We start from the raw sequence: 25,211 nt of genomic DNA on the forward strand, positions 1-25,211 counted from the left end.
AACATAATTAAGGCAATATACAGCAAGCCAACAGCCAACATCAAACTAAATGCAGAGAAACTCCCAGTGATTCCACTGAAATCAGAGAACAAGACAAGGTTGTCCACTCTCTCCACATCTATTCAATATAGTTCCTGAGGACATAGCTAGAGGAATAAGACACCAAAAGGAGATCAAGAAGATACAAAATGGAAAAGAAGAAGTCAAACGCTCACTGTTTGCTGATGATATGATAGTTTACATAAGTGATCCCAAGAATTCTACCAAAGAACTTCTACAACTCATAAACACTTTCAGCAATGTAGCAGGATACAAGATTAACTCAAAAAAAGAATCAGGAACCTTCCTGTACACAGATGATAAAACAGCAGGGGAAGAAATCAGAGAACCAACACCTTTAACAATAGCCACAAATAACAAGTAGATCCCCAGGTATGGGACACCCAGAATTCCTCTATAAACAAACATTACCCCCGACATCATAGAACTACAAAGTCCAATCAAATATATCACGGGGACCAAATATCCATTCTCTCTCCAAAGCCTCGGGGGACTTCACCTCTTATCTCTGATCTCAAGTCAAAAAATCAGTGGAGCCTACACCACTTGGATCAGTACTTCAGTTTTTTAACTCATCAGTAGTTCCCCTTCTTCATGTACTACCCAATCCTTATACTCTCCTCTCCACTATCCCTTCAAAAACCTCCCATTTCTCTGTCCTTGACCTCAAAGATGCCTTCTTTTCTATTCCTCTAGACCCCCAGTCACAAAATATCATTGCCTTTACTTGTACTGACCCAGACACTCGTGTCTCTACCCAGCTCACTTGAACCGTCCTATCCCAGGGATTCCAGGAGAGCCCACATTTATTTGGCTGAGCTCCAGCCTCTGACTCACTCTCTGTCACCCCCTAAATCTAAACTTATACAGTATGCAGATAACGTCTCCTTTGTATTCCATCCCTGCATATTAGCCAGGCAGATGCCTTGGTCCTTTTGAACTTTCTGTCCAGCCTCTCTAAGGTTCAGTTATCTACTTCTCTGGTTACTCATCTGGGATTAGCCATCACTCCAACTCATAAGGCCATTACCCTAGATAGAAAACAATCTAGTCACTCACAGTCCCTAACACAAAGGATGAAATCCTATCTTTCCTAAGTATGGCAGGCTTCCTTCACTCCTGGATTCCTTCCTTCTCTCTTCTTGCCCAGCCCCCAAGTAAAGGAGCCCTTGGCCCCTCACACGAACCTCTTCTAGCCCATACCAAGTCATTTCATGAGCTTCAACCTGCACTTCTCCAAGCTCCAGCCCTAAACCTTCCAGATTTAACTCACCCTTTCTCTCTCTGTGTTACTGAAAAGGGATCTTGGGTCACCATCTGAATCCATCCTTTGCACCCATTGCATACTTGTCAAAAAAAATCGACCAGACTATGCAAGGCTGGGTACCTGGCTGTGAGCTCTGGCTGCAGCTGAACTGCTTATGTGCGAATCAAAGAAGTTAACCTTTAGGTCACCAATTACTGCTCTTTCTCCTCACCACCTGTCACATATTCTAACATACAAGGGACTTCAAAACACTACTTCCATCCCAAGTTCTCTCCCTTCAGGTAGCCTTGGCACAAGATACAATACTAACTTTTTAACCATGTCCACCTTTTAAGATTTCAAATCTTCTCCTCCACCAATTCTGAAAGACTCCATATTACAATCATAAAGTGAGACCCTAGAAGAGTTACAACCTTATCCCATACATATATACTCAATCTATACATGGTATACCGATGGCAGCTCCCTCCTATATGAAGGAGTACGTAAACCAGGATATGTTATTGTTTCAACCAGAGCGGTTGAAGCGTGGGCCCTTCCAGACCACAACACAGATCAGCAGATTGAATTAATAGCTCTAACCTGTGCCTGCCAATTTCCAAAGGGACAATCCTTAAATATATATACAGACCCCAAGTATGCTTTCATATTCTCTTGTCACATGTAGCTATCTGGAGTGAACTGGGCTTTTAACAACAAAAGGAGGAAATTAACTAATTCAGACCAAATTATAGCCCTATTAGGGCCTTCCCATCTTCCACAGCTGTAAGAATTGTGCACTGTTGATCACATTAAACAATTCCATTATTTCCATGGAAACTAACTGAGCTGATGAGGCAGCTGGAGCTGCAGCTCTGGGAAATCTGGATCCATCTCACACACTATAAGACTCTCTCCTCTTACAACCAATCTCCTCATTATCATCCCCAGGTACTCAACAGATCTTGTCCTGTTTACACCAGATCTTTCATGCCAATAGCCAGGCTTTGCCTCACTATCAGAACTTATTTACAGCTCACCTCTGAGGATCTGCCCTTTCTAAAGACTATCACAGCTCCATGTAAAATTTGCCAAACCTCTAATCACACCTTTGGGCATCAGAGTCCCCCTTTTCCCAACCACCAGGCAAGGGATTCCTCCCTGGATCAGACTGGCAGCTCAATGTCACACACATGCCCACAGTGAGACCTTTCAGATACTACAAGTTCCAGTAGACACACTCTCAGGATGGGTAGAAGCCTTCCCTACCATAATAAAGGATCACAGACAGTCTCTAGTCTCCTTTTCAGGGAATCATTCCACATTTTGGAGTCCCTACATCCCTTCAATCATATAATGACCCTGAATTTACTTCACAAGCCTCAAAGCCAGGGCCCTTAACAGCCCATGTTGTTTTCACATCCCCTACCATCCCCAATCTTCAGGAAAAGTTGAACAATTCGATCATTTCCTCAAAAATATTCTTATCAGACTCTCTCAAGAGCTCCATACTGAGTGGATGAAAGTCCTATCATTAGCTCTCCTGCAATTAAGAATTCTTCCAAAGAAATTCCTTTTTACCTCCCCTTTTGAACTCATGTATGGAGGGCCGATTATGCCTCCTGGTCTTACATCCAAGCGATCCCTCCTTTCCGAGAACCCCTTACCCCATTGCACTATCTTCATACTCTTATTTGGAATTTCACCAATCATCATTTGCCTCAACCCCTCACAGATCCCCTTTCCTCTCCAATTAACACTGGGGATTTAATTCTCCTCTCTCCTCCAGGACAAAATTCCCATCCTCTTGCTCCAAAATGGAGAAGTCTATTCAGGGTAATCCTTACTACTCCAACTGCTGCTAAGCTTAAGGAGTTCCCTCACTGGATTAATCTTTCCCATTTGAAACCTTTTACACCATCAGCTCAAAACAATCTTTTGACCCCCAGCAAGACTTTGCCCTCTTAAACTTTAGAAGATACCAAAACTGAACAGCCTCCCTCCGGTCTTAGAAAAATGAGGCCTCACACATCCACATCTGTCAAGACTCAAGCCCAGCCCTATTGGATTATGCCCCAACTCTTCTCAATCAATCTCCTCATACACTCCCTATCTCGACATGTGGAGATTTGCGGTTCAGCAAACATACTCAGCAGTTCAGCTAGATCACTCAGGTGGTAGGGTCTGAAGACTGCGCACCAGCAGGCTATCAAAAAGTGATATTTATCCCTATAACACCAAAGTCAATTGATAGAACACATGTCCCCTGTGCTTGCTTCCTTTATAATCAGACTAAAGATTACGTCAACGCTGGCCAGAAACCTATGGAGGCTGTCCTTATTGGTCCTGTAAAAGACATGATGCACATTTAGAAAAACACTCTGCTAGTTATGAAGAATGGGGAAACTTTTACATCTTGATTAAGAATCCATGACACCCCAGATGGGAAATGAGAGTCCTTGGGAATCTCTATGATAGTATTTAATGCAGCCACCCATCAGGAACGCTCTAAATACAGAGTACACATTCCACTCTCTCAACTCCTAGGTATAGACACAGTAGAAGAAGTGGTCCAAAACTCTTCAAAGGTTCTTACGTCCTTAATAATCACCTTTATTGGACCCCTGCTCCCTGTCACACCATCTCATTTCAAACCCTGACTACTGCGTATCAGCTGCTGAATAACACTCAGTGTGACCTCTTTGAGGAATGCTGGTTGTGTGTCCCTCCAGGGTCAAGCTCTCACCCACCCTTTGTGGCCTCACCCATTGTCCTATTAGATTCTCTCACGTTATGACTTGTTAATTCCTCCAAGCCAAATGTCACTCACTACCACCCCTTATCTTTCTCATAGTCCTTTCTTTGGCAGTACAAACTGCTTTAATTCCTCAGGAACACACTTTGTGGATATCATGGATTCTGAAACCTGCAATAATACCATTACCCTTGTACTACCACCCAGCCCCTATGTCCAAACATTCATAATGCTTCTATTCTCTGTGATACTCTGCTTACCAGCTAGGTGGTCTGGGACTTGTGCCATAGTGTTCCCCTTCCCTGAATTAGAGGTGGTTCCTGGTGAAGAATGCTTGTCAATTCCCATCGCCAAGTTTATAGCTGCATGGCATGGCATGGCAAATGAGCAAAGCAAATGGTACCCTTTCTAGCAGTCCTGGGCATAACTGCAGCTGCAACCACTGGAACAGTAGGACTGACTGCTTCCCTAGCCATTTACCATTGCTTTCCTCAGTATCCACCTGAATTTCCTACAGGTAGCCCAGACTATCCTTAGTCTTCATGGACAAATGGACTCACTAGCCTCCTTAGTACTATAAAATTGGAGAGGAGTGAATTTACTCATCTCAGCAGAGAGAGTTGGTCTGTGTCTCTTTCTTGGAGAAGAATGTTATTTCTAAATCAATCAATCTGATGTAGTGAAGGATAAGACCCAACAGTTTCAAATGGATCTTCAAAACCTAGCCAGTGGATCACTAATGGTCAGATATGGAACTGGATATTACCCTCCTTAACCCCTTTTTCCTTATTTCTCTTAGTTCTACTAATTATGCCCTCTCTCACAAACCTCTTGTCTAAATTTCTTCAACAACAAATCCAAAGGATTTCTAACCAGATTTTGAACAAGTTACTATTGCAGGATTACCAGTCTATAGCTACAGAACCAGAGGCCTGTGCATCCAGTTATATCCTGGGGATGAAGATCAAGATTGTCCCAAGAACTTCAATTCCCCAATTCAGGAGGAAGTAGTCTCATGGGAAAAAAATCATCCCCTTTCTAAACCCCCTGTTATTTATTTACAAATAAAAAGGGGCATGTAGGGTAAAAGGGAAAACTGGAATAGGAAACCAACCAATCACTGAGCACCCTGACTCTGAACCCAGAGTCAGTGAGGGAAACACACCACCTTGGATTGGAGACCTGGACCAGGGAAAGAAACATCTTTATACCTGAACCCAAGACTAAAGACACGTGCTCTACCTCTGAAACTAGTGTCAAAGAAACACAAACTGCACCTAGAATCAGAGCCAGACAAATAAATATGCCCTGGTCCTAAGATAAAAGACACCAGTCTAACAGCATGGGGAGGTAGGCCCACTGAATGTGGGTGGCAGTTGTATGACTGGGGCAGACTGTGGGGCGACTGGCAATGAGAGCAAAATTCATCTCTACTGCTTGCACTGGCTTTCTAGAACCCATTCTCTTTGTAGGGATACTTTGCTCAGCCTAGGTGGTGGGAAGAGCAGTGGTCCTGCCTCAAAGCAATGTGCTAGACTTTGTTGACTTCCCATGGAAAGCCTTATATTCTCTGAAGAGTGGAGGGGGGATAGGGTGGGAGGATGTTGGAGGGAGCAGAAGGAGAAGAGGCAGTGGGAACTGGGATTGGTATGTAAAATGTTAAAAGATAGTGTTTTATAAATAAATATAGAAAAAGGAAAATTTGTTATTCAGTTCCTATAGAAACAAAGCAGCTAGAATTCAGAGAGAGCTTCACACTTACTTCCAAAGATCCTACATGTGTAGCAACCATGTCTAAAAGGTGCTGTAAGTTACATCTCATTGTTCTCCTTTCTTCAGCTGTGCTTTGTAGAACCAGTTGGTATCTACAGAATTAAAGTAAAAAACACTTAATATCTAGAAAATAAATGAATAAATTAGGACAGTGTAGTAACCTGAGAAAAATGTAAATTTTGCATTCATATATGTTATTATTTTCCCTGAGAAATATTTGGTGAATAAAGAAAACCATGCCTGGCCATACATGGTGGCACACGCCTTTAATCCCAGCTCTCAACAGGCAGAGATGGGCACATATCTGTGAGTTTGAGGCTGGCCTATAGAGTGGAGTTCCAGGACAGGCTTCAAAGTTACAGAGAAACCCTGTCCACCCCCACTCCCAAGAAAACCATGCCTGGTAGAGTCCATCCAAATGCCATTATGTAAGCACACAGCTCAGATCTCTACCAGCTGCTTCTGTTCACTCGATGTGGTCAGCTACCCTGATGCTGTGACCCTCCGTTCCATTTCAGACAAACCTTCCACCTCTTCACCCAAGCGCTAGGCTACAATGCCTGGCTGGCTTGTAGGTCTTCTTAAGTTGAAGAGTTCCATATTTATTGCATTACTTATGCATTTCTGAATTATTTAAAATGTCTACAGCCAGATGTGGTGGAGCATGCCTTTAGTCCCAGCAAAGTCAGGCAATCTGAACTACATAATGTGTTCCAGAAAGCAGGGGCTATATATAAAAAAATACTCTATCTCAAAAACAAAACAATGGCTGCTTGGTGGTGCCTCACATCTTTAATACCAGAACTTGGGAGGCAGAGGCAATCATATCTCTGTGAGTCAAGGCCAGTCTGGTCTACAGACTAGGACAGTCTCCAATCTACACAAAGAAACCCTGTCTTGAAAAACTGAAAAAAGAACAAAAAAACCCATAAAACAAAAAAGCCAAAAACCAAAAACAAGCAGAAAAATAACAAAAAAACCCAAACCAAACAAACAAACAAAAAATGGATTCATTTCCAGGCATTAAAAGCTATTTAATAATCTAGCTGGACAATTACTCTAATAGTGTCATAAGGTATCTTAATTTTTTGTCTTAAATCCTTAAAATATCATTCTTTGCACCCCAAATAGTTTCATAATAGGAATTAAAGATAAAAAAACAGGAAGCAGTTTTACAAAGTATAAAGAATCAGATCTTGGCCAGGTGAACTTACTCCCGCTGGACAGCCTCATCCATGGCTTCGCTGAGGCCCTCGTTCACAGCACTCTCCAGTAGGTGCTTGTGTTTCTCCAGGGATTCCAGCTCCCTGGCACACTTCTCATCTTGTTCCTCAGCCTCCTATAGGACAAAAATCATTTTTTCATTCATATTCCTTTTGCTAAAAGCAGAGTTAAGTAAAGTAAGTTAATCATCTGGACAGAGGAGAGGGTGCCTAAACCGGACTTGGCCTATAACCATACTGATGAATATTTTGCTTATCACCATAGAACCTTCATCTGGCGATGGATGGAGATGGAGACAGAGACCCACATTGGAACACTGAACTTAACTCCCTAGGTCCAAACGAGAAGCAGAAGGAAAGAAAATGTGAGCAAAGAAGGCAAGACCAGAGGAACCTTCATCCGACGATGGATGGCGATACAGACGGAGACCCACACTGGAGCACTGGACTGAGCCCCCCATGGTCCAAATGAGGAGCAGAAGAGGAAGAACATAAAAAAGGAACTCAGGACCGCAAGGGGTGCGAACACCCACTGATACAAGGGGACTGATCTAATGAGAGTTCACCAAGGCCAGTTGGACTGGGACTGAACGAGCACGTGATCCAATCAGATTTTCTGAATGTGACTGGCCCGGAGTCTTTCTGAAAAGCCATTGACAATGACACTGGGACTTGTTTCCTCTGCATATACTGGATTTTTGGGATCCAGTCTGTTTGGATACTCACCTTCCTATCGGCAAATCAATCCCACACCAGTTATGTTTTAAGGGGTTATTTATTTTGGGGGGTAAAACTTACATACACCATAAACCGTCAGGAAGGGAGCCTAGTCGCTGGAGCAGGAGCCGGGAGCAGGAGATAGGAGCAGGAGCCGGAACCAAGCACCGGAACCAAGAGCCAGAACCAAGAGAGCCTGATCCGGATCTGCTTTTCTTTTTAAAAGAGAAATATACCACGCCCCAGTGGGCTGGTATTTCAGCAGCTATTGGCTGACGGAGCGGAAGTCGCTCCCCGCTGCATTTTTGGGCTCCTGCTTCAGCGATTATTGGTTGAGGCAGCAGCGGAAGTTACTCCCACAACACCTCCCCCTTTTGTCTAAGTAAGAGAGTTCTAAGCCTACTACGAAATTATATACAGTAAGTACAAACCTACACAATTATATACAATAAATACAAATATCCTATTCTAACTAGCTTAAGTCTTGTATAAGAAATAACTTGGCCACGTCATAAAAGGAAAGTAACTACGTTTATATAATCTTTAATCCCATCAAAGATCTGAGAAGGGAAATAATGTTACCTAAGTAATTAGGAAGTGCAATCAAACTTCCAGAACATGTAACAAATCACAGAGACAACTGGCTTCCTGGGCAAACACCCAAAATCACGTTTGCAGCGTTGAAGCAACCAACTTTGGCTAAGGCCTAACGTAACTGACATACCATTTTCAAAGGCAAGGAACTTTTCAAAACTATCTTATCCTGTCTTGGCAGGATATGACAGTCCTGTTTTATCCATTTACGGATACTCTGTAACTCTGTCAGTAGTTGAGGTATGGGCATTTCTTTACCCAAAGGCCAGTTCTACCAAGAAGAAAGGCTCCAGGTGGAGTGTCTTTGGTGCTCAACATTCTCTCAGGAATAGATCAGTGTTGCCAGGAGCGATTGTGTCTCCCTACCACAGAACTCTGAGTTAGATTAAAGGCCATTTTCTACAGCTCTTTGAAGAGGTTGAAGATTATCTATCTATACTGAATATAATCTCTATGTATCTAAAGAACCTGATTAGTCTAATTATAAATGACAAACTTAGATGACTACTGATCTATATTATTCTCAATATCTATCTAATTTAAAGACTGAAATAGTAAACAACTGTGCAATAAATGGGGACAATATGACCTCCAAATATAAACACTGTGCAAGTATACATTGCAATATGGTAAATATATATATCAATACATAAACAATATATAAGTATCTTAATCAGAGGTAGAAGTGTACAAAGCAATATGGTAAAATATACATATATCAATATAATATATATATATCAATACATAAAAATGTTTTAAACAGAGGTAGAAGCATGCATGCATAAAATAGTCAACATAATTTAACTTTGTATCAATATATAAGAATCAATACTAATATATTTGTCTAAAAACAATAACTCACAAGTACAAAGCTATTATCCCATAATCCAATTATCCCTCTTTTTTTTTTTAAAGATTCCTGCACTTATAAAATTCCTCCCCCAACCCTCAACCTTATACTAATTATAACCAACCCCTAAATGATGTCCCTAAACCCGAGGACAAACTTTACTGGGAGAGGGGACGTCGTTCTCTAGAATTACTTCCAGCTGTCATGGGGGCGACGTTCTTTCTGGGGGATCCTGTGAAAGCAAAATGATGGTTAAATTTCAAGATCAATGTCTTTTAAAATTGCAAATAGTCTCTGAGTATTTTGTGGAGGACTGGTCAGAATGTTGTACAAGATGTGCATCATTTCAGCTAACCACGTTGGAATCGTCTTGTGCAGCTGGTACCCAAAACAGGTCTTGTAGTAGTGCTATCAGTATCATGATGTCATATCAACCAGGTGGAATTGTTGTTATGGGGCCCCATCTTCTTCCTGGAAACTTCAAATGTCACTGCAGGAAAAACTTATTGTTCATTGTGGAAAACTTAAACATTAATCATATATATTAATCATATATTAATATCATTTATTATATGATTATAATAATATATAATATATTAATCATATAGACATATACAGACATACATATATTCAATAAAAGACATGATAGATATATTTAATGAAAGGTATGATAGGTATGAAGAAAAGTAAAGATGTTTTCTAAACTCATATTCCTTTCTGTCCCATATCATGGCTCTTGACATGAGACAGAAACTCTGGGTTTTTCTTTTAACAAAAGGCTTGGAATTAGAGAGGGACTAAGCCAGAGTCCAACTCTAAAACCAGCTCTATAAATTTAGAAATATGATTTAGTATATTTTACTTACAGAACCTATTTAGTTTTCTTTTTTTTTTTTTTGATTTTTTGAGACAGGGTTTCTCTGTAGTTTTTGGTGCCTGTCCTGGAACTAACTCTTGTAGACCAGGCTGGCCTCGAACTCACAGAGATCCGCCTGCCTCTGCCTCCCGAGTGCTGGGATTAAAGGCGTGCGCCACCACCGCCCGGCCCCCTATTTAGTTTTCTTGATAGTCCTTATTGGGCCATTATTTTCCATCTGTCAGTATTCAGATATCCAGGGTCCCTTGAACTTTTCAAAAATCAGTGTTTTCCTGTGGAGATAAGAACAGAACCCTGCCCCCATTCTATATGTTTTTCTTACCAATTGTATGAATATCATCATTGTGGATGAGCTGTCATATCGTCTTTCCAAGAGGTTTCTCCTCTTCAAATCGAACCTTTATTAATTTTGATGGTATCCACAATTTTTCTTCTCCTGTGGAAACAAGAGCAAAACCCTTTCCCCAACGTAGCACATCTCCTGGCCTCCATTGAGAGGTCAGCACGTCTTTGAAATAAACAGGTTGGTTTAGTTCAGAAGTTTTTTCCATTATCCAATGCCTCTCTGCTGCTGTTGTTCCTTTCTCATTAGCATTAAGAAAATTCAAGGTTAATAAAGCATTATGCAATCTATTTCTGGGGTTATCTTTCGTCCCTTTCTGTTTGTTTAGCATATCCTTTATAGTACGATTTGATCTTTCTATAACTGCTTGACCTGTAGGATTGTATGGTATACCTGTAACATGCTTAATATTATAATAAGCAAAAAAATCGTTTCATTTTCCTAGATACATAAGCTGGACCATTATCTGTTTTTATTTGTGCAGGTATACCCATAATGGCCATAACTTCTAATAAATGTGTGATTACTGAGTCAGCTTTTTCTGAGCTTAAAGCAGTTGCCCACTGAAAGCCTGAATAAGTGTCAATGGTGTGATGTACATATTTTAATTTGCCAAATTCTAGAAAGTGAAACACATCCATCTGCCAAATTTCATTCCTTTTAATATCCTTTGGATTAGTCCCTGCAGGCAATGGTGTTTGGTTATAAAAAGAGCAAGTAGGGCATTTCTTTACAATCTCCTTAGCTTGTTGCCATGTAATAGAAAACTCTTTTTTCAAGCCTTTGCTATTGACATGATGTTTTTTATGAAATTCAGATGCCTCCAGCACACTACCAATCAATAATTGATCAATATCTGCATTACCTTGTGCTAGAGGACCTGGCAGACCTGTATGGGATCGGATATGCGTTATATACATAGGGCAGAGCCTGTTCCTGATCATGTCTTGTACCTGGATAAACAATGAGGTCAGTTCCGTATAATCAGGTATAAATTCAGCAGTTTCAATATGCAAGATAACTCTTTCTGCATATTGTGAGTCAGTAATTATATTAAGAGGTTCTTTAAAATCCCTAAGCACCATAAGGATAGCGTATAATTCTGCCTTCTGGACAGAATCATAAGGACTTTGTTCCACTTTACTCAATTCTTCTGATTTGTAACCTGCTTTCCCTGATTTATTAGCATCGGTATAAAATGTATGGGCTCCGGTTATTGGAGCATCACGGACAATTCGAGGGAGGATCCAAGAAGTTCTCTTTATAAAGTTAAGTCTCTTGCTTTTTGGGTAATTGTTATTGATTTCTCCCAAAAAATTAGCACAAGCTCTTTGCCATGGTTCATTGTCTTCCCACAACTTTTTTATCTCATCAGCAGTGAAAGGCACTATAATTTTTGCTGGGTCTATACCTGCTAATTGACGAAGTCTCAATTTTCCTTTTATAATCAATTCAGAGACCTTTTCCACATAAGTTTTTAATTTTTTACTTGGTTTGTGTGGTAAAAAGATCCATTCTAAAATAGTATCTTCCCTCTGCATTAAAATTCCTGTAGGAGAAATTCTGGAAGGCAATATAACTAGAATGCAACTAAGATTTGGATCCACCCTATCTACATGTGCCTCCTGTAATTTTTCCTCAACCATCATCAGTTCCTTTTCTGCTTCAGCTGTTAACTCTCTGGGACTATTCAAATCTTTGTCACCATCTAAGGTTTTGTTTAAATGAATTATTAGATCAGGTGTTATCCCAACAGCTGGTCGTAGACTGGAAATGTCTCCTAATAATCTTTGAAAGTCATTAAGAGTTCGTAACTGGTCTCTCCTGATTTGTGCCTTTTGAGTCTTAATTCTTTGTAAGCCTATTTTATAACCTAAATAATTAACAGAATCTCCTCTCTGAATTTTTTCAGGAGCAATTTGCAATCCCCATTTAGGTAATACTAGTTTTACTTCTTCAAACAGCCTTTCTAAGGTATCTTTGTTTTGATCAGATATCAGGATATCATCCATATAGTGGTATATTATGGACTTAGGGAATTCTTTGCGTATAATTTTCAATGGTTGACTTACAAAATATTGGCACAGGGTGGGAGAGTTCAACATTCCCTGTGGGAGGACGGTCCACTGGTACCTCCTTGCAGGCTGAGAGTTATTATAGGTAGGCACTGTGAAGGCAAACTTTTCTCTATCTTTTTCTTGTAATGGTATAGTGAAGAAACAATCTTTCAGATCAATAACTATAAGAGGCCATCCCTTTGGTAACAGGGAGGGCAGAGGAATTCCAGATTGCAGAGGGCCCATAGGTTGAATAACCTTGTTGATAGCTCTAAGATCTGTCACCATTCTCCATTTACCAGATTTTTTCTTAACAACAAACACAGGAGAGTTCCAAGGGCTGATAGATTCTTCTATATGTCCAGCATCTAATTGCTCTTATACCAGCTGTTCTAAAGCCTGTAACTTTTCCTCAGCTAAAGGCCACTGTTTAGTCCATATTGGTTTCTTAGTCAACCATTGTAGAGGCATGGCTGTTGGTACCTCTGAAGGGCCATCAATTGTGTTGTGTTCTTGTATAGCTCTAATGGCTGGTTTCTGCCATCTGCAATATCTTGTAATATTGTCCTCAGAAATATAGGCTCTGGAAGCAGCAGGAATGTTAATTTGGGTATTCCATTGCTGCAATAGGTCACGGCCCCATAAATTCACTGCAATATTTGCTACATATGGCCTTAGTTTTCCTATTTGTCCGTCTGGACCTATACAATTGACCCATCTCGTGCTTTGTCTTACTCGAGATAGGGTTCCAATTCCTAAGAACTGAATATCTATTTCCTGAAGAGGCCAATGCGGATGCCAAGACTCTGGAGTAATGATACTTACATCTGCACCTGTGTCCAGTAAGCCAGTAATAAGTTTGCCATTTACACACACTCTTAGCTGTGGTCTTTGTTCATTTATAGAAGTCTGCCAGAATATTCGTTTACTTTGTCCTCTTAGATTTCTTGATTCATTCACCACATTTAACTCATCCTTCAGGCCGTTATTGCTTTTAACAGCAGGCATGGGGCATTCTAATTTCCCTGAAGAGGCATGTTCTCTGCAGTGATCGGAAATGACTGGACCACATTTGCCATGGGGGCCTGTGTGAGGCCCCCTAATTGAGTTTCCCGATGGCAATGGGTTGCCCTGTTTATCTCTTGTTGACCTACACTCATTCGTCCAATGCCTGCCCTTTCCACATCTCCTACATAAACCTGAAGGCTGAGTCCTCCTATTCCTGTTATTCCTAGAAGAGGCATTATTCCTGGACTTCCATTGTCTGCAGTCCCTTTTCATGTGTCCCATTTTGCCACAATGAAAGCATTTTGTAATCTGATGTCTCCTTTTACCTTTAGAAATTGCTTCTTGTACCCATGTTTCATCGCCATAATCAAATGTATCAACATTCATTGTATGTAAAACCCATTCATCCAAAGGCGCTGATCTGAGCTTTAAAGGCCCCAGGATCCTTTTGCATTCTACATTGGCATTCTCATATGCCAAAGACTCAATTACTATATTTCTTGCTTCTGGATCAGGTATCCCTATTTGTACAGCCTTAGTTAGTCATTGCAAAAAGTCACTAAAGGGTTCTCTCTGACCCTGTTTGACCCTGACATACGATTCTACTCTCTGACCTGAGTCTTGAACCCTGTCCCAGGCCCTTAGAGCTGCTGTAGCACATATGGATAAAATGTTTTCATCATAAAAAGCTTGTTCCTGAGGATCAGAGTAAGGTCCTTCCCCTAGAATTTGATCTAGAGAAACCTCAATTCCTTTCACTGATTCTTGTTGTTGTAAAAGTCTGGCCTCTTGTTTGAATAGGCATTTGAAATGCCATAAAGGTCCGTTCTCGAGGACAGCTGATGTGAGCTGGTTCCAATCTTGAGGGGTGGCCCTATTGCTCAGAGCCCAGGATTTTAACATCTCCCTAACAAAGGATGAATGTAGTCCATAATTCACAATTGCTTGTTTAAATTCTTTCAGATCATTCATACGTATAGGCTCCCATGTATGTTCTTTAATGACCTTAGGGGTTTTGGAGCTGGTTATCTTTTCTGATGTTATTACTGGAAAGGCAGGTATAACTCTATGTAGACTGAGAGTTTTTTGAGGTGAAGGTTGCCTTTCTACCTTTTGCTCCTGTTCATCAGAGTCTATGATTTCCTCAATCTTATTAAATCTGCTCACCATTGCCTTCTGTAAGTCCTGAATCTCCTGTCCAGTATTATGCTCCAAAGACTTCATTAACGATTCTAAGGCATGGAGCTTGTCCCTCAGAGACACTATTTCCTCCTTGGACACAATCGCCTTCATTGATAATTCCAAGGCGTGGAGCTTGTCCGTTAGAGATACGATATCCTCCTTGGACATAATCCTCATGGCATGTACTGTGCCTTCTTGTATGGAAATCCTGTCAATTAATCTATCATACCCTTTTGATAAAGTCCGATTTTCACATTCAATGGTTATAATCCTCTCAGCTAATGTTTCAGCACTTACAGTCATGGACTGGAGGTTATGAGTCATTTTGGTTGTCCCCTCCTCCAGAGCAGTGAAGCTTCCTTCTAAAGAAGCAATATCAGACTGTACCTTCTTGATATTTTGGTCAGTCAACCGAGTCATATCAAGCAAAGATCTAGTCTCCTCCTTGAGAACTCCAAACTCTGATCTAGTCTCTTCCTTGAAATCTCCAAACTCTTTTTTGAGGAGGTTGGTATCAGTCTGAATTGTTCTTAAGGTTTTAATCTCTGCCCTCAGCATTGTAGATTCAGTCTGTAAGGACTGTATCTTTCTTATAAAATAGCCAAACACCAGAAAAGCAACAGATCCCAGGAATAACAAAGTAAGAGGAATATCTGAGACATCCTTCAGAATATCCTCCATAGCGCAATTAAAAAAACCATTGAACTTTTGGATAGTAATATTTTCTGACATTTTCAATCAAAGGAAATTGTACTTGTATATATGTATGTATGTATTTATTTTCAACCAAAAAGAAAAATCTTACCTGTAATGACCGTTGCCTGCCAGTAGGAGGAGGGGCGCACCTGAATCCACATGGCAGTGGTATTGATTCAGGAAGTAAACTCTAGAATATATACACTCAAATCCAGAGGTTAAATCCACAGATCACAAAAGGTCAGAGAGCTCCTAGTGGCCAATAAACAAGGCAATAAACAAGGCCCTGCTGCTCTGTTCAACCAGATGCAGAGGGTCGTGACACAGCCACTGCGCTGTTGCTAAAGAGGCCTAGTGCTTTGGGCCCCCGTGTCCCTGTACTGGGATTAAGGGTCAAGCTGCTTGCAGCACTCCTAATCAGTTATGGCGGATGGTAGGGGTTTCAAACAGCTTGCTGGAACTTCAAAGGGAGCTTGCGCTGTGAGCTCTTTGACTCACGCTGCAAGGAAAAATTTAAAAATCCGTGTCGAACAGGGCAAAGTAAGCCGGCAGAGACTGTCCGGACCTGTGTATCCTGGGAGGTCGAACTGGGGGTGGGGGGGGGCGGCCCTTAAACCAAACGTAGGGCGCCAATTATCGGCGAATCAATCCCACACCAGTTATGTTTTAAGGGGTTATTTATTTTGGGGGGTAAAACTTACATACACCATAAACCGTCAGGAAGGGAGCCTAGTCGCTGGAGCAGGAGCCGGGAGCAGGAGCCAGGAGCAGGAGCCGGGAGCAGGAGCCGGGACCAAGCACCGGAACCAAGAGAGCCTGATCCAGATCTGCTTCTCTTTTTAAAAGAGAAATATACCACGCCCCAGTGGGCTGGTATTTCAGCAGCTATTGGCTGATGGAGCAGAGGTCGCTCCCCGCTGCACTGTGGGCTCCTGCTTCAGCGATTATTGGTTGAGGCAGCGGAAGTTACTCCCACAACACCTTCCTGGACCTGGAGGGAGTGGGAGGAACTTGAACTTCCCACAGGGCAGGAAGCCCTGACTGCTCTTAGGGATGGAGAGGGAGGAGGAGGGGCAATGGGGGGAGTGGGAGGGTGTTGGGAGGAGGGGCGGAAATGGAAACTTTCAAAATTTAATAAACTTTGAAAATAAAAAATAAAAAAAAACAGAACAGTGTATCATTTATGTTTCCAAGTTGTTGACTGCCTTCTTTAACTGTTCCAGTGGGGACTCCATATGATAAACACAGTTGTGCCCCTTTCAAGAGGATTCTGCATAGTACTCTATTTAACAATGTTTCAAGTCTAATATAAGGAAACCTGGTACTTTGATTAAAATTTCACACACATATTAACTATGTTTAGCAAAATTAGTTCCAATCACTCTCAGATCCCTAGGTTTGTGATGCTGAAGTATGGACTTATAAAGTCTTTCACTTGAGTGCTTTCAAGAAAAATCTTAACTTTCCATGCAAGGAATAAGATAAAAGTAAAAATAATAGGTACGTATTTCACATGTCATGTGCAGATCAGATTTTGATTTAAAATTTCCAGAAATTCTACATTTCTCAAAAGAGCATCCTGTATATAATATAGAGAAATACAAACATTTCTATTGGTGATATTTTGCTGGTATAACTAATAATGGCACTGTTGCAAAACTTAATTGTATGATGGTCCATGAATGAGGTCTCAATACCTGTCTGGGAAAATTCAGGGTTGGATAGAACACTGGCAGTCAGTCTTACACCTTACCTACCATCTGGAGCTCTTATGAATAGACTGAAATTTAGTTTGGAAAGTAAGTTTGCAATGTTTTTTTTCAAGACTTATTTATTTATTATGTACTTAGTGTTCTGCCTCCATCACAGAAGAAGGCATGAGATCTCATTATAGATGGTTGTGAGCCACTGTGTGGATGCAGGGACCACAGTGGAACTCAGGACCACTGGTAAAGAAGCCAGAGCTCTTAACCTTTGAGCCATCTCTCCAGCCCTTTGCAATGATTCTTAATGGACAATTACTTCTGCCCAGGTGGATCTCAAATCTGTGTAAATCCTTCCACCGGAGTCTTCTAAATGTTGAGACTATAGGTATGATGACACCACACCTGGCTCTTTTGGATGAGTTTTAAAGCCTCCTCTCAGCTTTTGTATATTGCCACATCCAGCTAAGATTTCAGAGTCAAGCCAGATGAACACAAGGGTCAAGCACTTACCTTAACACTTTGTTGGTAAAGGTCGTCCAGCTTTTGCACCTCTTCCTTCAGCATCCTTACATTTCTCCTGCTCTCTGTCTTCATGGCGTTCAGCTTGACAGACATCAAAATTAACATTTAACATTATAAAACTTTTATATTTGCTTTTATGTATATTTATTTATTGTGTATGTGAGTGCTTTGTTAGCTGGGTATGCCTGGTGCCCAAGGAGGTAAGAGGGAGTCAGATTCTTTGAGACTGGTGTCAACAGATGGTTGTAAGCTGCCATTTGGATGTTGGAAATCAAACCTGGGCTCTTTTTGAGAGCAACAAGTACTGTTAACTGATGAGCAACTCTTCAATCTTTGTCTTTAAAGAAGTACTAATTTTTTTAAGATTCTATTTTATGTATAAGAGTGTTTTGCATATACATTTGTATGTATACTAGGCACATACCGGGTGCCGATGGTATCCAGAATAGGACATCAGATACCTTAGAATTACAGCTAAAAGGGGTTGTGAGCTGCTATATGGGTGATGGTAACTGAACTTGTGTCCTCTGCAAAAGTGGCAAGTGCTCTTAATCATGGAGTCATCTTTCCAGCCCTAGCACCTACTTCATTTTTTCATTGAACACAGATGTCAAAAACATACATTAAGACAGAGCCTCTTTAACAGATGGTGCTGAGAAAACTGGGTATGTACCTGTAGAAAAGTGAAATCAGGTCTCGAGTCTCACACTACATGAAACATTGAAAATAGATCAAAGACTTCATGTGAAGACAGGACATGCTGAAACTGCAGGGAAGACACATCAATTATGTCCTGTGTCAACAATCATCCTATGCAGAGGCAGGAACTTCTGAATGGACTGTGACAGCAGAGAACACAATCCAAGGACTGACACATGGGATTATAGCAAATTAAAATCCTGCCTAACAATGGAAGCAACCTCACAACTGAAGAGACAGCTTAGAGGTTTGAGAAATCATTGCCAACTCTGAATCTGATGGGGTCTATTATGTAAAAACAGCCAAAATTAAACCAAATCCAATCCATACATGAGGTAATGAAGTGAGCAGACAGTCCTCAAAGGGAGAAATAGAAACAGTCAATGATATTTGATGAAGGGTTCAACATCCTAAGCCATCAGGGAAAGGTGAATTCAAAATGATTTATAATGCCACCTTACTAGCTCAGAATGACTTTCAAAAAGAAAACAGTTGACAACCAATGCCGGCAGGCATTTGGGGAAAGAGGAACCTTTACTCACTGCTCGTGAGACTATAAATTGCATCTACTGTGGAAATCAGTAAGTAGTTTTGTCAAAAACTCCCACCAAGTGGTGGGAGAGATGGCTCAGTGAAGAGCACTGGCTGCTCATACAGAGGACCTGGGTTTGGTTCCCAGCACCCACTTGGTGGCTCACAACTGTCTATAGCTCCAGTTTCAGGGAATTCTTTTCTGGCCTCCACAGGCACCAGGCATATACACGTATATGCAGGAAACATACTCACACACATAAAAATAAAGACAAACAAATCCTTGAAAGCTACAAACAAAGCTATCATATGATCTGGCTACATGCCTCAATGATTAAGAGCACTTCTTGTTCTTCCAGAGGACCAGTATTTGATTCCCAACACTCACACAAGGCTGTTCACAACCACCTGTAACACCAGCCCCAGTAGGGTCTGACATCTCTCATCTCTGTGCGCATGCACGCACGCACACACACACACAGATGCATATATACACATATTGAAAAGTAGTAAAGATGACATCTGTACAAAAATTGAAGGTCAAATTGCAATTCAGAATGTTAACTGATATAGACTGTATTCAAATAAGTACTATGTTTCCTCTCATGTATGGAGCCTAGATTTAAGTTTCTATGTGTGAGTGGGTTGGTGCACATGTGTGGATGAAACTAGAGAAAATAGAGAACTGTGAGAGGCAAAAAGAGACATGAAGGGTTTGGGTACAGGGGCCCTGAAAGTGATAATGCAATATTGTACTAAGAAAGCAGAAAGTAGGTTGTTGTAGGCAATGGACTAAGAGCAAGAATGGAACACAGGGGAGAGGAAGGCAAAGGCCAGAGGGCAGAGTATGGAAGAAGAAAGCATGTAAAAAAACGCCATTATGAAATCTACTACGTTGTAGCTAACTTAATAATCTTGTAATGGAAAATACTTGTTCTTATAGTCATAGTCCCACTTGATATGGAGTCCATGGGGCAGGTGTTGTGCTATATTAGTACAGAGACATCTATTACAGTACCAGGCACGTGGTCATGCATAAACCATTTGCTGAGCCAGTTGTTGGCATGCATGCATCTAATCCCAGCATTTAGAGGACTAAGTAAGGCCCGAAGATTGTGGGCTAGAGACTCACCTAAACTGAGCAAGACCTTGTGTTAAATAAGAAAAGCATATTTGCCAAATACATTTCGATGCAATTATTGAGCTTTGCATTTTATGTCTGCAGTGATTGGTTTAATTTTACTGTGATGCCTATAAGTTGTTGCACAGGCCTATAGTATCCTCTTGATAATTATATGTTTATGTTCTGTGACAACTTTCATGTCTAAAAGTCATCTGACCTTTAATATTTGAAAGTACTCAGCTGTAAAATAATTTGTTAATAAAATCTTTTATTGAGAGGTAATCAATTTTACTTTTTTCTGGTTATTTTGACTTTTCTATTTTGATATTTCATTGTTTATGCTGTCATCCATCTTAATATCTATTTTCTAAAATTTAGAAAGGTTTTTGCTATACATGCCAGGGTAACCTTAGACTTGTTATGTAGCTCAGGCTTACCTTGGACTCAAGATTCTCCTCTCAGCTTCCAGAGTGCTGGCATTACTGGTATGCACCACCTTGTCTAGCTCAATTCTTTTTAAAATAATTTAAGTGTCTGGGTGTTTTGTAAGCATATATAGATCATGTGCACACAATGATCAAGGAGGCCAGAAGAGGGCATCAGATCTGTGGGACTGGAGTTACTAAGGGTTGTGATCGACAAAGTGGGTGCTGAGAATGAACACAGGCCCGTTGGAAGCACAAGTGCTCTAACTGCTGAGCTACCTCTTCAGCCTCTCATCAATTATTATGTATAAATATTTATGCATATAAACGTCTTCCCTGCATGTACGCATGTGTGTTACCTGCTCCTAGAATCAGAAGAACTGGAGTTACAGATGGTTTTGAGTTTCTGTGTGAGTGTAAGGAATTGAATTCAGGTCCTCTGCTAGAGCAACCAGGGCTCTTAATCACTGAACAAACCCTCCAGTCCCACATATATCTAGTTTTTGTTGTTGTTGTTTTGTTTGCTTGCTTGTTTTTTGAGTCATAGGGTTTATATAGCCCAGAAGACTGGATTCTCCTGCTTTCCAAATCTGGGATTATAGGTATGTCCTACTGATCAAATGTTTAGATCATCAACTCTTTTGGTTTTTTGAGACAGCGTTTCTCTGTAGCCTTGGCTGTCCTGGAACTCACTGTGTAGCACAGGCTGTCCTCTAACTCATAGAGGTCCTCCTGCTTTTGTCTCCTGAGTGCTGGGATTAAAGGCGTGTGCTGCCACCACTACCACCACGGGCTTCATCAACTTTTTTTCCTTCCTTTCTTTTTCTACCTTCCTTCCTTTTTCTATTTAAAGACTTATTTTTATGTATATGAGTACTCCATCTGCACGTACAACTTTATGTCAGATGAAGGCATCGGACCCCACCATAGATGGTTGTGAGCCACCATGTGGTTGATGGGAGCTGAACTCAGCACCTCTGAAAGAGTAAGCAGTGTTCTTAGCCATTGAGATATCTCTTCAGCCCCTCATTAACTTTTTTTTAAAGATTGATTTTTGTTTAAATTTTTAATTACACAGACTAACTTGCACTATTACTAAACATAGACCATTTTTTCATTTTAAAATTTCCTGGCTGTTATGTTTTTTAGATAGGGTCTTACTATGTCACCCAGCCTGGCCTGGAACTTGCAATCCTCCCAGCCTCTGATTGTACTGGAATTGTCAGTAAAAGGCAGACTCCTGACCTCTATTTTATTGAGGAGAGGAAAATGTCTTCTTAGTAAAAAGTAGGTGTTTTGTTTTTCTGTTGGTACAGGGAATTGAAGTCAGGGCTGCAGCCATATGCTAAGAAAGGACTTTACCACAGGGCCATGTTTGTAGCCCATAAGGTCAGATGCCATAGAATTTAACAGTGAAAACAACTTTGTGTGGATTACTTGAATAGCTATTTATGTAAAGCTGTGGGTTTTACTTACAGACTACTTTAAAAACAAAAAAGAGAGATGCCTAGGTCGCCCTGCAGTGCTGGCTACCCCCTCCCGCCTGCCATCCCAGCTGCCATCCAGCAGGGGCCCTGACTTCTAGCAGAGGACCATCGGTGGGGTGAGTTTGCTTCGGGCCATGGCAGGGTCCCGGTGAGGAGGAGCTTGGGTGTTCCCCGACCCCATAGACTCCCAGGTCGCCCTGCAGTGCTGGCTACCCCCTCCTGCCTGCCATCCTAGCTCCCATCCAGTTACGAATTCCTATATTTCTCCTTTCCCCCTGGGGCCATAAAATTTCCCCAGCTCAGCTGCCTTGCGAGCTGGGCCTGGGCTCTAGGCGCAGCCCGGCTCGAGGCAGTTCCTGGGTCTTAAAGGCCTCCCTCAGGACAGGTGGACCAGGTGCCAGCTCAGCCACATTCCTGACCAGCAGGGGCCCTGACTTCTAGCAGAGGGCCATCGGTGTGGCAGGGTCCCGGCGAGGAGGAGCTTGGGCGATCCCCGACCCCATAGACGCCCAGGTCGCCCTGCAGTGCTGGCTACCCCCTCCTGCCTGCCATCCCAGCTGCCATCCAGCAGGGGCCCTGACTTCTAGCAGAGGACCATCAGTGGGGGTCCTGGTGAGGAGGAGCTTTGGCGTTCCCCGACCCCACAGTCGCCCAGATCGCCCTGCAGTGCTGGCTACCCCCTCCCGGTACGATTTCCTATATTTCTCCCTTCCCCTTGGGGCCATAAAATTTCCCCAGCTCAGCTGCCTTGCAAGCTGAGCCTGCATTGTAAGCGCATCCCGGAAAGAGGGAGTGCCTGTGCTTCAATAGCCTGCCTGAGGAAAGGTGGGCATTCTGTCAGTGAAGTCCCTGCCCAAGAAGGGAACCTGACCCGGTAACAGAAGTTCCAATAGAGAACATTTGATCGAAGAGATGGGCAGACGCCAAGGCAAAACCTCATCCAACAATATGAAAAACAACATGAAAACACTAGATCCCAAGGACCCTACATCAGAAGGACTTGAACACCTTAACCCAGAAGAAGTGGAAAAAAGTGCCATTATGAAAGCAATAGAGTCCCTTAAACAGGATATGAATAACTCCCTTAAAGAATTGGATGAGAAATATAACAAAAAGTTTGAAGAAATGAGTTTAGAAATAGATGAGAAATATAACAAAAAGTTTGAAGAAATAAGTAAATCCGTGAATGAGACCCTGAGAAACCAAGAAAAAACAATCAAACAAGTAAAGGAAACAGTTCAAGATTGAAAACTGAAATGGAGGCAATGAAGAAAACACAAACGGAGAACCGGCTGGATATGGAAAACCTAGGTAAACGAACGGAGACTACAGAATCAAGCATAACCAATAGGATACAAGAGATGGAAGAACGAATCTCAGAGTCTGAAGATACCATAGAGAAAATAAATGCTCTGGTTAAAGAAAATGGCAAATCCAACAAATTCTCTTCACAAAACATTCAGGAAATCTGGGACACAATAAAAAAACCAAATCTAAGAATAATAGGGATTGGAGAAGGAGAAGAACTGCAGATCAAAGGCCCAGGAAATATATTCAACAAAATTATAGAAGAAAACTTTCCCAACCTAAAGAACGATATTCCTATGAAGGTTCAAGAAGCATACAGAACACCGAATAGACTGGATCAGAAAAAAACATCCCCTCGCCATACAATAATCAAAACACAAAACATACAGATTAAAGAAAAAATTTAAAGAGCTGCAAAGGAAAAAGGTCAAGTAACTTATAAAGGTAAACCTATCAGGCTTACACCGGATTTCTCTATGGAAACCATGAAAGCCAGAAGATCCTGGATAGAGGTACTCCAGAAACTAAGAGACCATGGATGCAAACCCAGACTACTATACCCAGCCAAGCTATTGTTCAGTATCAACGGAGAAAACAAAATATTTCGGGATAAAAACAAATTTAAACAATACGTAGCTACTAATTCAGCCTTACAGAGAATATCAGAAGGAAAATCAATACCGAAGGAATCCAACATTCCCAACACGGCCTACAATAACTCAAACATCTAGCGACCATTCACAAGCACAAATCAAAGAAGAAAAACACATACACTCTACTACCTAAAAAAAAAAAAATGACCGGAGTCAACAACCACTGGTCATTAATATCACTTAATATCAATGGACTCAATTCACCTATAAAGAGGCACAGACTTAGAGATTGGATACGAAAACAGGATCCAACATTCTGCTGTTTACAAGAAACACACCTCAACCACAAAGACAGACACCTACTCAGAGTAAAGGGTTGGGAAAAGGTTTTCCAAGCAAATGGACCTAAGAAACAAGTGGGTGTGGCCATTCTAATATCTAACAAAATCGACTTCAAACTAAAATCAATCAGAAGAAATGGAGATGGACATTTCATACTCATAACTGGAACAATTCATCAGGAGGAAGTCTCAATCCTGAATATCTATGCTCCTAATATAAAGGCACCCACATATGTAAAAGAAACTCTTCTAGAACTCAAGGCAGTCATCAAACCACACACACTAATAGTAGGAGACTTCAACACTCCTCTCTCACCAATGGACAGGTCAATCAGACAGAAACCAAACAGAGAATTGAGAGATTTATTGGAGGTATTGAATCAAATGGACTTAACAGACATCTATAGAACACTCCACCCAAATAGGAAAGAATATACCTTTTTCTCTGCAGTTCATGGAACCTTCTCGAAAATTGACCACATACTCGGTAACAAAGCAAACTTCCACAGATACAAAAAAATATTAGTAACTACCTGTGTCTTGTCAGATCACCATGGACTAAAATTAGAATTCAACAACAATGCTTCCCCCAGGAAGCCAACAAACTCATGGAAGCTGAACAGTCAACTACTAAATCACCCCTGGGTCAAGGAAGAAATAAAGAAAGAAATTAAAGTCTTCCTTGAATTTAATGAAAACAAAGACACAACATACTCAAACCTATGGGACACTATGAAAGCAGTGCTAAGAGGAAAGTTCATAGCACTAAGGGCCCAATTAAAGAAAGCGGAGAAAGCACACATTGGAGACTTAACAGCACACTTGAAAGATCTAGAAAAAAAAGAAGCTGATTCACCCAGGAGGAGTAGAAGACTGGAAATAATCAAACTGAGGGCTGAAATCAACAAAATAGAAACAGAGAAAACAATCCAAAGAATCAATGAATCAAAAAGCTGGTTCTTGGAGAAAATTAACAAGATTGACAAACCCCTATCCAAATTAATCAAACGGCAGAGAGAGAACATGCAATTTAATAAGATCAGAAATGAAAAGGGGGGCATAACCACAGACACAGAGGAAATTCAGAGAATCATT

At 41.2% G+C, this 25,211-nt stretch overlaps 1 protein-coding gene across 1 annotated transcript in view; it reads right to left on the reverse strand.

Annotated features, from left to right (window-relative positions):
* Positions 1-3,643: 3,643 nt before the first annotated feature.
* Positions 3,644-25,211, reverse strand: part of LOC148117609 (kinetochore protein NDC80 homolog) — a 46,654-nt gene continuing 25,086 nt past the window's right edge. Inside the window, 4 exon segments of the mRNA XM_087902233.1 lie at positions 3,644-3,652; positions 5,824-5,926; positions 7,049-7,173; positions 17,598-17,690. Coding sequence (XP_087758359.1) covers positions 3,644-3,652; positions 5,824-5,926; positions 7,049-7,173; positions 17,598-17,690 — 330 coding nt within the window.

The sequence above is a fragment of the Myodes glareolus genome, chromosome 27 (genome assembly GCF_982192425.1).
Source record: "Myodes glareolus chromosome 27, mMyoGla1.1, whole genome shotgun sequence".
Classification (NCBI taxonomy): domain Eukaryota; kingdom Metazoa; phylum Chordata; class Mammalia; order Rodentia; family Cricetidae; genus Myodes; species Myodes glareolus.